Here is a 13648-nt window from a genome sequence, read left to right as displayed (position 1 = left end):
TGGCTTCTCCTGTTGCGGAGCATGGGCTCTAGGCCCGCGGGCTTCAGTCGCTGTGACACTCAGGCTCAGTAGTTGTGGCATGTGGGCTCTAGAGTGCAGGCTCAGTAGTTGTGGCTCACGGGCTTAGTTGCTCTGCGGCATGTGGGATCTTCCCAGACCAGGGCTCGAACCTGTGTCCCCTGCATTGGCAGGTGGATTCTTCACCATTGCACCACGAGGGAAGTCCCTTGACCATTCTAATAGGTATGTAGTAGTATCTTGTTTTAATTTGCATTTCTCTGATGATATATTCTGTGGAGCATCTTTTCATATGCCTGTTTGCTGTGTGTATATTGTCTTTGGTGAGATGTGTTTTAAGGTCTTTGGTGAGGTGTCTGTTAAGGTATTTGGCTCATTTTAAAATTGGGTCGTTTTTGTTTTCTTACTTTCTAATTTTAAGAGATATTTGTGTATTTTGGATAACTGTCCTTTATCAGATATGTCTTTTGCAAATATTTTCTCCTACTGTGTGGCTTGTCTTCTCATCCTTTGGCAGAGCAGAAGTTTTTAATTTTTATGAAGTCCAACTTATCAATCATTTCTTTCATGGATTACGCCTTTGGTGTTGTATCTAGAAAGTTATCACATACCCATACTTATCTAGGTTTTCTCCTATAATATCTTCTAGGAATTTTATGGTTTTGTGTTTTACATTTAGATCTGTGATCCATTTTGAGTAAATTTTTGTGAAGGGTATAAGGTCTGTCTAGGTAATTTTTTTTAATATGTGGATATCCTGTTGTTCTAGCACCGTTTGTTAAAAAAACTAGCTTTGCTAGCTATTGTATTGCTTTTGTACCTTTGTCAAAGATCAGTTGACTGTATTATGTGGGTCTATTTCTGGACTTTCAATTCTGTTCCATTGATCTTTCACCAACATCACACTGTCTTCATTACTGTAACTTTATTGTAAGTCTTGAGGTTGGGTTAGCGTCAGTCCTCCCACTTTGTTCTTCTTCAATATTGTGTTGGCTCTTCTGGGTCTTTTGCCTCTCCATATAAACTTAATCAGTTTTGGATATCCACAAAATGATTTGCTGAGATTTTGATTGGTATTGCATTGAATCTATAGATCAAATTGGGAAGAACTGACATCTTGACAGTACTGAGTTTTCTTATCCATGAACATAAAATCTCTCTCCATTTATTTTGTTCTTTGATTTCATTCATCAGAGCTTTGTGGAGTTCCTCATATAAATCTTGTACATATGGGCTTCCCTGGTGGCGCAGTGGTTGAGAGTCCGCCTGCCGATGCAGGGGACACAGGTTCGTGCCGCGGTCCGGGAAGATCCCACATGGTGCGGAGCGGCTAGGCCCGTGAGACATGGCCGCTGAGCCTGCACGTCCGGAGCCTGTGATCCGCAACGGGAGAGGCCACAACAGTGAGAGGCCCGCGTACCACAAAAAAAAAAAATCTTGTACATATTTTCTTAGATTTATACCTAAGTATTTCATTTTGTAGGAGTGCTAATGTAAATGATAATGTGCCAAAGGGCAACTAATCTAAGTCTGCTTTCAAATAACACTATATCACTTCACTGGTAACATGAGACCTTATAACAAAATAATCTTAATTCTGTCCTCCCATCCTTCATATCATTGCTGCCATTTGTTTCACTATGTAAGTGCATATACAATGGGAATATATATTTTATACATATATAAAAATAAGCATTTATATGTATGTATGTATATGTATAAGTGTGTGTAAGCTATGTACATAAGCATAATTGAATACATTATTACTATTATTATTCTGAACACAATGTTACCTGTTAGATTGGTTAGACAACTAAAAGTTTTAACTTTACCTTCTTTTATTCCTCCTGCAGTATTCCTCCTTTCTATATTTAGATCTGAGTTTCTGACCTATATCATTTTCCTTCTCTCTACAGAAGTTATTTTAACATTTCTTATAAGATAGGTCTACTGGCAACAGATTCCCTCAATTTTTGTTTCTTTGAGAAATTCTTTATTTCTCTTTCAGTTTTGAAGGATAATTTCACAGGGTGTGGAATTCAAGATTGATGAGGTTTTTCTCTGAACACTTTAAATCTTTCAACTCTCTTATGTGATTTCTGAGGAGAAATCATATGTAATTCTTGTCTTTGTTCCTGTATAGGTAAGATGTTTTGTTTTGTTTTGACCTTCGTCTTCTTTCTGGATTTTTTCTTTATCTTCAATTTTCTGTAGTTTTTAAATGGTATGCCTAGGTGTGGTTGTTTGGTTTTTTTGTTGGGGGACAGGGGTGGGGGTAGTGGGCATTTATCATGCTTGGTGTTCTCTTGGCTTTCTGGATCTGTGGTTTGGTGTTTGACATTAATTTTGGGAAATTCCCAGTCATCATTGTTTCCTGTATTTCTTCTGTTTCTTTTTCTCATTTTTTCTCCTTTTTAAATTCGCATTACTTTATATTACACCTTTTATGGTTCTATGGTCCTTGGATATTCTGTTTTTTTCAGTCTTTGTCCTCTTTGCTTTCAGTTTTGAAGGTTACTATTGATATATTCTCAAACTCAGAGATTCTTTCTTTAGCTGTGTCCAGTCTACTGATAAGTCCACCAGAGGCATTCTTCAGTGTTATTTGATCTGTAGCATTTTTTTTTTTTGGTTCTTAATTAGGATTTCCTTCGATGTGCTTACATTCCCCCTCTGTTTTTGCATGCTGTCTACTTTGTTCATTAAGCCCTTAGCATATTAATCAGTGTCATTTAAAATCCCTGATCTGATAATTCCAGCATCCCTGACATGTCAGGTTCTGATGCTTGCTCTGTCTCTTCAAATTGTGTTCTTTGACTTTTAGCGTGACTCATAATTTTTTTTGATAGCTGCACATGATATACTGGGCAAAAGTAACTGCTGTAAATAGGCCATGATGTATTAGGCAAAAGTAACTGCTGTAAATAGGCCTTTAGGAATGTGGTGGGCGGGACTTCCCTGGTGGTGCAGTGGTTAAGAATCTGCCTGCCAATGCAGGGGACACGGGTTTGAGCCCTGATCTGGGAAGAGCCCACATGCCGCGGAGCAACTAAGCCCATGCGCCACAACTACTGAGCCCGTGTGCCACCACTACTGAGCCTGTGTTCTAGAACCCGCAAGCCACAACTACTGAAGCCTGTGCACCTAGAACCCATGCTCCACAACAAGAGAAGCCACCGCAATGAGAAGCCCGTGCACTGCCGCGAAGAGTAGCCCCCGCTCACCACAACTAGAGAAAGCCCACGTGCAGCAACAAAGACCCAACACAGCCAAAAATAAAATAAATTTAAAAAAAAAATGTAGTGGCAGGGCAGGAGGGAAAGAGTGTTCTTATAGTTCTATGATTTGGTCTCAGTCTTTTAGTGGGCCTATCCCTCTGGACTGTGAATGTCACAAGTGTTTATCTCCTCCACTAAGGTAGGACAGGATGGCCAAAGTTGACTGGAGTTGGGTATTTCCCTTCTTCCAGGCCATTTAGGCTCTGATAAAACCCCAGCAGTTTAGGATCTGGTTAACTAGTTTCTTCTGAGGACAGGCCTGGTTAAAGAGAGTGCTCTGGTATATTTCATAATTGGTTCTTTTTCCTTCCCCCCTGCCAGAAGCCCAAGGGGATTTTTCTCTTCTATTTTTTGTGGGAACTTGGTTGAGCTTCTGGAGAGAAATTTCATAGTGACTGTATCCCTGGAGGTTTTTTTTTACTGTCAGGGTTGTCTGCACTGAACCTCCACCAATCCATTCATTATCGTTCAGGTTTTCTATCCTGGCGCTGGTTCCTGTGGCAGTTTCTGCTCATGAGTCTCTGCTCTTGTAAGCTGTGACTCACTGTATTCCCGGTGTCTCCAGTCCTGGGGATAGCAGTTTACCTTGTTTCCTCCCCTCTGTTATTGATCCAAGAAGACTTGTTGACTTTTCAGTCTGTTCATTTTGCCACTTGTTGTTAGGATGGAGTGGCGACCTGGAATCTCCTTACAGGCAGAACTGGAAACAAGAAGTCGACTAAATATTAGTTTTGACTTAACTGTTAGGATTTAAAAATTCCATGGCAACATGGCAGATTGATGAAGCACCTGGGCTCAGGAGCCACAGTTCAGTGAAATCTCAGAAAGTGACATTTGAGCTGAGACCCAAAGAATTAGAGTAATCTAGAACGAGCAAAGTAGGGAAAAAAACAGCCTTCCAGTTAGAAGGGACAGCACGTGCAAAGGCCCTGTGGTTGCAGGGAGCATGACTCCTGACAGCAGAAGAAAGACTCCTTCGCTTTCCACTGCCCTGTCCCTGAGCCCCGTGCTGAGCATGTAGCAGACAGGAGTGAATATTTGCTTAGTGATGACAAACGAATCCTGAGCTTTGGTTCAGGATCTGCAGATGCGCTTTCTGTGCGGGTCCTGGTACCTTTGCCATTGATTTATCTACAGTCTTTACCCCCACATCGGTTGATATATGTTTGGGTACACATGACAGACCAGCTCAAACAGTCTACACCCTGAAAGAAGCAGCTCAGAGGTGATGCTGGCTTCCAGGTTGGGGGTGCCAACCCAGGTATCTGTTTCTTTGCTTCCTTGGTTCTGATGCTCAGGCTGGTTCCCTCACAGGAGTCGCAAGATGCTTCTGGATAGCAGGAGCTGCAGGGGCCTCACTCAGCCCTTCCTGAAATAAAGCTTTCTTTTTACTCAGAGCAGCTGTCGTAGGTCACCTGCCTACCTTAGATACGGATGATGCCGTTTGTGGGATGATGGAGACCAGGGCTTCTTAGCCTGCCAGGTTGGCTACTATCACCTGGGGAGCATTTAAAATCTGATGCCCAGGCCCTTCCCAGAGATTTTGTTTGAACTGCTGTGTGGTGGTAGCTGGGCACCCCAGGTGTTGCTGATGCACAGGAGGTTGAGGTCCCTGACTTGAATGAATTAGAAACCGTCTTCAGGAGGTACGTCTGAACGGTGCTGGGTTCTGTGGGACGGAGATCAAAGGGAGTTGTTGCTGTCTGTGCAGCCAGCACTAATGTCTACAGTCTTCAGGGACAAAGGATGGTGTTTTTACAGTTTGTTTCCTAGTTGCAGCATTTTGTTTGCCTAGATGGGAGCAGCTGCATTCCGGGGTCTCTTCCAAATCCTGCAGTCCCAATCTGGGTTGAGAGGTTTCTTTCTTCTCACCAAAATCCTCATGTTCTCTTTTTTTCTCTGTGAACAGGATGTCCTTTGCCCAAGCCAGAGCTGATCCACCCACTGGAGCACAGCCCAGAGTTACAGACGTGGAAGAGAGGCCTCTCCCCAAGCTCCTGCCCAGGTAAGTGCCAACAGCTGGCCAAGCGGGCATCACAGCAGGTTGCAGACAGCAGGAGGACCATTGCCTATAAAATTTGTGAGAATTTTCTTGTCATGGCCTCTCTGGAGGCATGGGATCTGTGGAACCTTTTAACCTGTGGTCCTTCTACCCCATAACACTCTCCACTGCTCCTGGGGAGGTGTGGGGCGTATCAGGTAAGTTCAGGCTCTCGGCTCCATGTACTTGGGCTTAAAAACTAGGTGTGACACACCACACAGCCTTATGGCCCTGGGGAAGTTCCATGATCCTGTTGTGCCTTTGTATATAAGTTTGGCCAAGGTAAACCTAGCTGTTCTAACAGGTGTATTCCAAAATCTCCATGGCTCAGCACACGAAAAGTGTTTTTCTTGAACCAAGGGTGATGCGGATCAGTAGGAAGCTCTGATCACACAGTTATTCAGGGACTCAGCTACCTTCTGTCATCAGCGTGGGACCTTCAGGGTTCCTGGCATCCTCCATCTGGCAGAGGGAAAACAGAGAAGGGAAAATGTCACACCCACTTCCAACACATTGTTTCCACTCACATTCCACTGACAAGATACTCGACTTTGTCATTTGGTGCCTGGGGCTGGGATAGGAGGCTGAGTGTTTTCAAGGAGAGGAATGAAATTGTTTGATTAGTGTGGTCTGTTACACTCAGTCTGTTCCTGAGAAATTGTAGTCATAATCGTTTCTGTTTCATTGGGTGGTTGGAGGATGCAATAGATTATGTATGAAACTGCTTCTCACTTGGTCTGACCCATAGTGAGTGGCTCAGCAAAAGTAAGCTATTAGTATTATTAACATCGTGGGATTAGTGCTAGTGAGTAATGATAGTATCTCATATTTCCTTCTAAACTGCAAGTAAACAGGGCCTTTCCAACTATGCTCTCTATCTTACCCTTTCCCACCTTCTCCATCCACCCACACTCTGAGCGTCAGTCAGACACCCAGAAGCACTCCTCCGCCCTAGTCTTCCTATCCCTCCTGTTTGCTTAAACCTCAAGGCACCTCATGCTCAACATGCCTAAGAGGGGGCTTTTGACCTTGCCCGTTCCTCCCACCTCCCGTGCATGTTAGAAGGCTGGGTTCAGCCTCAGATAACTCCTCAACACCCCCGTCTCCACCAAACCCTCCAAATGCTGTCCGTTTTGCATGCACGCCTCCTGAGTCTGTCACCTCCACCACCAGGAGAAGATGTCCCCCCCACAACCTCGGTCCAGGTTTTCAGCTTTTGCCTGGGTGATGCCAGCACACTCCTGGCTGGTCTCCCCACACCTCCTCGGTGCCTCTAGTCAGCCCTGTCTCCCACGGTGGCCCCTGCAGCCACCAAGATCTTGTTCCCAACCTTCAGCACTCCCCCAGCCACAGAGCCCTCAGCACGTTTTCATGTCGAAGGTAGAGCTTGTGGGACTTCCCTGGCGGTCCAGTGGTTGGGACTTTGTCTACCAATGCAGAGGGTGCAGGTTCGATACCTGGTCGAGGAGATAAGATCCTGCATGTCTCGCAGCCAAAACACCAAAACATAAAGCAGAAGCGATATTGTAACACATTCAATGAAGATTTAAAAAATGGTCCACATCAAAAAAATCTTAAAAAGAAAATAGAGCCTGTATCCTTGTGTTGCTTGATCCTTAAACCCTTCTACATTCATCTAAATCTCTCATATGTGTAGCTTACCTCCTCACCTCCCTAGAGGAGATCTCACCCCTGACCAAGGCCAATTCATGTACCAGAGTCTAGGCCAAACCTTTTCAGGGAACTGCTGCTTCTCACCTTTTCTGTCTCTTTTGTAACAAAGATATGCTCAGTTGCCTCACATTCGGGGAAAGTAAATAGAAAATGCTTCTGCCTCTCTAATGGCTTCACACTGACATTGACTCTACTTTCCCTATAAAATCCATCTTCTTGGAGAAGCTGTCTCATTCTTGCAAGAGATGTCTACACTTGAGTCCTGTCCATCACATTTACTAAAATTTTCTTGCATGTTTTAAATGAGGTGTAACTCACACCCTGTGTTGTGTAAAAATCTTAAGAGGTTAACTTCATGAATGCTTGGGTATGTTTAACCCATGTAAGCACCACCTCAGTCAATATGTAGAATATTTCCAGCATCTCATTGGGATCTCACGCCCTCGATAGCCCCTTGTGCTTGGTAACCCCTATTTAGACTGTCGGCACCGATTCGTTTTGACTGTTGAACCCCATAGCATGCTGTCTGTCATATGTGTCTTCTTTTGATCATCATGTCTGAGATTCTTTTCATGTGGTTACCTGGGGTTGGAATTTGTTTACTCTTAATACGGTGTAATAGCTCATTGCTTGAAAAATTGCTCTTCATTGATCCATTCACCTCCTGATGGGCACTCCTGTTGTTTTCAACTTAATGCTGCTGAGAATATTCATGTTATGTTTTTTGGTGCATGTAAGCACTGATTTCCGTTAGGAATACATTCTGGTATGTGTGCAGGTCAGGTCATGGAGTAGCTGTATGCTCAGCTTTGATAGAAACTGCCAGACAGTTCCGCAGAGTGTCTGCCCCCTTTAACATCCCCACCATTCATCTATGAAAGACTCCATCTGTCCCTATCCTTGGCAGCTCTTGGTAATGTTCTCTTTGCTCTTTGAGGTCTGGGGGAGGTTCCTCTGCACCACAGCACTGAAACTCTTCCTTACACGGTCACTGCTTTGCTCCTAATCTTCAAATACAGCACAACCATAAACGATCATGAGTAATGGACCACAATTTACTGAACACACCTGGAACTGTGCCCAGTGCTTTACAGACATTTTCTCATTTAGCTTTCACAACAGCCTATGAGGCAGAAACTGAGAGCCTCTCAGTTTTTCAGAGAAGGAAGCTTAGACAGGAAACAGCTGAGAATTTGTCCAACATTAGCTGGCTGGGTACAGGCAGAATTTGAGTCGAGTTGTTCTGCTCCAGAGCGAGCACTCTTGACCGCCACGCCAAATGAGCTCAGGACGCAAGACAGACTTTCCAGACTGTGTCGTGTTTGAGCATTTGACCCTCTTGGATTCTTTGCCCCTCTTCTCACTGGACCTTCATTCTCCTTCTCTGGTCATCACTTGAATGTTGGCTCATCGGGCATCTCATGGCTCATTCTCTTTACTCTTAAATGCTCTCCAAGGTTAATCCACACATTCTCATTCTCACACCTCCAATTTACATGCTGCCCAGTTAGGTCCCAGGTGTACATTATTGGACTAACGCATAATAAAAAATTAAAGCTAATTGATTGACTTTTTTGCCCTGTGTCTGGCACCCTCCAGAACATGGTATATGTAGTGTTTCACTTCATCCTCATAGCAGTCCTACAAGGTGGGCTCTATTTTTAGCTTTATTTTTCAGAAGAGGAAAATGAAGGCCTATGGAATTTGAGTGCCTTACCAGATGCTACAAAGCTAATATTGTGTTCTTTTGGAATTTGGGCCTAGGGTTTTTGTGGTCAGAGACCATGTTCTTAACCATAATACTCATGTGACCTCTAACTTTTGTTTAGTGGACCTCAGGTACGGGTTTCAGTTAATCATAAACCTTGGTTTTATGGGGACATTGTCATCACTGATGAATCAATGACCTTGATTAATTGATGTATTAATTAAATTATTTGCTCCTTTGTTTCTTTTTGAAAATAATATTCTTAACATCACCAAACTCCAGAATGAGAACATTACTCATACCGTCCTGTCTTAGTCTGGCTGCTGTAACAAGAATGCCACGGAGTGGGCAGCTCAAGTAACAAACGTTTATTTCTCGCAGTTCGGGAGTCTGGGAAATCCAGGATCAAGGGGCTGGCAGATCTGGCATCTGATGAGGGCCTGCTCCTTGGTGTGCAGATGGCAGTCTTCTCATTCTGTCCTCACATGGCAGAGAAAAGAAGCGAGCTCCTTAGTATCTTTTCTGGTAAGGACACCAATCCCATCTTGGGAGCTTATCCTCTCATGCATGGCAGTTCCCTGATTCTGGAAGATTCTGTGCCTTTGTTCATTGTATTTCCAAAGGCTGAAAGGGCCTTCCCATTTTCTCTATACGTCAGAAGGTCTGGCTGCATCTGGGAAGCCTGCATGACCTCTTCCTGTCTCCCACCTACTGCACTAGGTGCCCCTTTGCTGGCTTCCTGTAGCACCTTGAGATGTTCTGGCTTCGAGCACTCACCACACACAGTGTCTTCATTCCTCTGTCTACCTGCCCCTCATCTCCAGACATTCTGTCCCCTGCCCATGCTGTCCCTTTGGGTTTTCCCTCTAAAATTTTCAAGAATCTAAGAACCAAAAAGAAAGAAATTACACACCTGGGTTTCAGAGATTTGAAAACGCAGCAGGTACACAGCCACTATTTTCATCTTCTCACTGACATGGTGTTTTATTTTCTTCTGTGTTGCCATCACTTATATGCCTTTTGTGTATTGTATTCCCTTCAGGTGGCAACACAAAAGCTGATACCACAGAGCCTACCCCTTCTCACCGGGCGTTGTCTGAGGAAGTCTCACCCCAGGAACAACTGACTCAGCGAGCCTCAGGGGACTCCCTGTTGGGACAAACCAAGGATCAGGATGGGCCACTGGAAATGCATGAAGTCCACTTGAGACCAGGGATGGACCCCCAGAGGGAGAAGCTCTCTGGGAAAATGAGCCCTGAACATGGTGGTTTAGGGACACATGATGGTCTTCACTCAAGGATTGTTCAGCAGCGAGTCTTTCCAGGAGATATTCTTTATGAATGTGACTCACGTGGACCAGTGAAAGGACCCTTGATACATGAAGGGAAACACCTCTATAAGTGTGAGGAATGTGGGAAAGTTTTTAACAATAATTGCTTCCTTGTTCGACATGAGCAGATTCACTCTGGCGTGAAGCCCTATGAATGCACAGAGTGTGGGAAAACCTTTATTAAGAGCACACACCTCCTCCAGCACCACATGATCCACACCAGGGAGAGGCCCTATGAGTGCACAGAGTGCGGGAAGGCCTTCAACCGCAGGTCACACCTCACGAGGCACCAGCGGATTCACACTGGAGAGAAGCCTTACAAGTGCAGTGAGTGTGGAAAGGCCTTCACCCACCGCTCCAATTTAGTCTTACATAACAGAAGCCACACTGGTGAAAAACCCTTTGTGTGCAAAGAATGTGGGAAAGCCTTTCGAGATAAGACAGGTTTCCTTCGACACTACATCATCCACACGGGAGAGAAGCCCTTTGAGTGTGTGGAGTGTGGGAAATCCTTCAACCGCAGATCACATCTCACCTGGCACCAGCAGATTCATAGTGGAGTGAGACCCTTTGAATGCAACGAATGTGGGAAAGGCTTTTGTGACAGCACAGACCTCATCCAACACTATGTCATCCACACTGGAGAGAAGCCATACAAGTGCCTTGAGTGCGGGAAGGCCTTCTACCGCAGGTCACACCTCAAGCAGCACCAGCGGAGTCATACCGGGGAGAAGCCCTATGTGTGCGGTGAATGTGGAAAGGCCTTTACCCACTGTTCCACTTTTATCTTACATAAAAGAGCCCACACTGGAGAAAAACCCTATGAATGCAAAGAATGTGGGAAAGCCTTTAGTAATCGGTCAGACCTCATTCGACACTTCAGCATCCACACTGAAGAGAAGCCTTATGAGTGCATGGAGTGTGGGAAAGCCTTTAACCGTAGGTCATACCTCACCAGACACCAGCGGATTCACAGTGGAGAGAAGCCCTATGAATGCATGGAATGTGGCAAAGCCTTTTGCCAAAGGGCAAACCTCATTCGACATGCCATCATCCACACTGGAGAGAAGCCCTATGTGTGCACTGAATGCGGAAAGGCCTTTACCTACTGCTATACTTTTATCTTGCATAAAAGGGCCCATATTGGAGAAAAACCTTTTGAGTGCAAAGAATGTGGGAAAGCTTTTAGCACTAGGAAAGACCTCATTCGACACATTAGCATCCATGCTGGAGAGAAGCCCTATGAGTGCATGGAGTGCGGGAAGGCCTTTAACCGCAGGTCAGGCCTCACCAGGCACCAGCGGATTCACAGTGGAGAGAAGCCCTATGAATGCCTCGAGTGTGGGAAAACCTTCTGCTGGAGCACAAGCCTCATTCGACACTCCGTCATCCACACAGGAGAGAAGCCCTATGAGTGCAGTGAGTGTGGAAAGGCCTTCAGTCGCAACTCATCCCTCACTCAGCATCAGAGGGTTCATACTGGGAGAAACCCTGTCAGTGTGACAGATGTGGGAAGAACCTTCACAAGTGGGCAGTCCTCAGTCAGTCTTCAAGAACTCCTACTGGGGAAAGACTTTTTGCATGTAACGACTGAGGAAAATCTTTTGCCAGAGGTAGCATCTTACTCAGAATCTGATCATTCATACCAAAGAGAAACCTCTCATTTTTCTTCCCCATGAGAAAAGCTATTGCAGGATATCAGTTGTCATCTAAAGAGTCATCTTAGAAATGGCCTCAGCCTAGAAACTTATTCTGTATCTGAAAATTCACACAGGAGAGTGATCCAATCTTTATTGTGCACTTAGCAAAACCCTCAGCCACATCTTTCTCCTTAGCTTACGCTACAAAATTATCTCAGGGATATTTGTAAACAAAAGAGGAGGAGACGAGAAAAGAGAAAAATGCAAACACAGTTTTCAGATTTCAGTGATGAGCCTGTGGCAATTTGTCATCCCTTCCTTAGTTTAGTTGAGGCAAGGGGAGTGTTGTTGCAGAGATCAGAGGGCCTTGTTCCTTTTATTTGTCTTGAATATACATGCACCTGCTGTCCAGTGTCAGGAGAGTTAGTTGAGAATATGTCTGAAAATATTTACTGCAAGCCAACTTTGTTCTACAACATCATCTTTATCCTTGAGTAGCATATGTCTTTATGAGAAATATGAAGGCTTGACTTATGAAATACTTTCATATTTAAGGAGATAAATATGTATGTATGAGTGGGCCCGTTTTACTGCATATTTAAGACTGATTTTTTGAGAACATACTGTGTCATGTGTCTTTAACCACCCAACACTCATACTTAATCTACTTGTTCATTCTTTTTTTTTTCTGTGGGGTGACAATGACAGTGTAGCTGTGCGACCTTTCCAGATGAATCCCAGTTCTTCCCTCTGATTCCTCCTTAGAGAGGTTTCTTCAGGTCCACCTCAGTGACTTTCTAGAGGTCGAATTAGAGCCAGAACAAAATAAAACACATAGCTAAATTAAGCTAAAGGATAATGATACATGCAGAGAGGTAGTCTCATTTTTAATCTTACAAAAGATTGTGTGAAGAGTCACTGTCAAAGAAAGTGACTAGAATTTTAACAGATGATATGAGCATGTGTGGGTGCAGGTACATGTGTGTTCCACAGTTGTTGCCATTGGCTTAGTCCCAGTATAATGACTAAATGACTAGTATCTTTTGTCAGGGTATTTTGAAATTACTTCTTTGGAGTTTTGGTTTTTTTTGTTTTTGTTTTGTTTTTTGGTTTTTTTTTTTTTTTTTTGAGCAACGTGGTAGTATTCCTTCATGTTAAGAAATATACTGTACAGAAAGACATAAAAATAATCATGCATTCACTCTGAACCCTCCTCAGGGCCTTTCAAATGACTGCATGTCTAGTTTTGTATTCCCATTGAAGGCCAAGTCATTTTTGTTATGTTAATCCATGGCATTATTGTGAAGGCGCCTTCTTCATGCTTTTCATGTCTTGTCTAAGAAGTCTTCAGCAAGCTCTAGGTCCTGAATATTTTCTCCTAAAAGTCTTATAGTTTTACCTTTTATATATATATATATATATATATATATATATATATATATATATATTTTTTTTTTTTTTTTTTTTTTTTTGGTACGCGGGCCTCTCACTGTTGTGGCCTCTCCCATTGCGGGGCACAGGCTCCGGATGCGCAGGCTCAGCGGCCGTGGCTCACAGACCCAGCTGCTCCGCGGCATGTGGGATCTTCCCGGACCAGGGCACGAACCTGTGTCTCCTGCATCGGCAGGCGGACTCTCAACCACTGTGCCACCAGGGAAGCCCTTACCTTTTATATTTAAATCTCTAGTCCATGTTGAATTAATTTTTGTATTACCATGTGAAGTTTAGGTTGTGTTTTTTGCCTCAGGATGTTCAGTTGTTCTGGTACCATTCGTGGAAAAGACTGCCCTGCCTCTATTGAAGTGAACTTAGTAAAAAATAAGTTGGGCATATTCATTTTGGTCTATTTCTGAGTTCTTTATATTATCCCATTGATCTGGGTATTTAAACCTCTGCTAATACCACATTATCTTGAATACTGTAGCTATCATTAAATCTTAAAATTGGGTAAAGTGATTC

The 13648-nt window shown here is 43.9% G+C and overlaps 1 protein-coding gene across 1 annotated transcript in view; it reads left to right on the top strand.

The window, feature by feature from the left end:
• The window catches only part of LOC137215443 (zinc finger protein 850-like), a 46871-nt gene extending 34447 nt beyond the window's left edge, over window positions 1-12424 (top strand). Inside the window, exons 7-9 of the mRNA XM_067720687.1 lie at window positions 5206-5301; window positions 9101-9244; window positions 9762-12424. Of these exons, the coding sequence (XP_067576788.1) occupies window positions 5206-5301; window positions 9101-9244; window positions 9762-11728 (2207 nt within the window). The 3' untranslated portion in view covers window positions 11729-12424. The remainder of the gene's footprint in view (window positions 1-5205; window positions 5302-9100; window positions 9245-9761) is intronic.
• Window positions 12425-13648: the final 1224 nt, after the last annotated feature.

Source organism: Pseudorca crassidens, chromosome 20, assembly GCF_039906515.1.
Source record: "Pseudorca crassidens isolate mPseCra1 chromosome 20, mPseCra1.hap1, whole genome shotgun sequence".
NCBI lineage: Eukaryota > Metazoa > Chordata > Mammalia > Artiodactyla > Delphinidae > Pseudorca > Pseudorca crassidens.
Note: the sequence above shows the minus strand (reverse complement) of the source record. Positions and strands in the feature narration are given on the sequence as shown.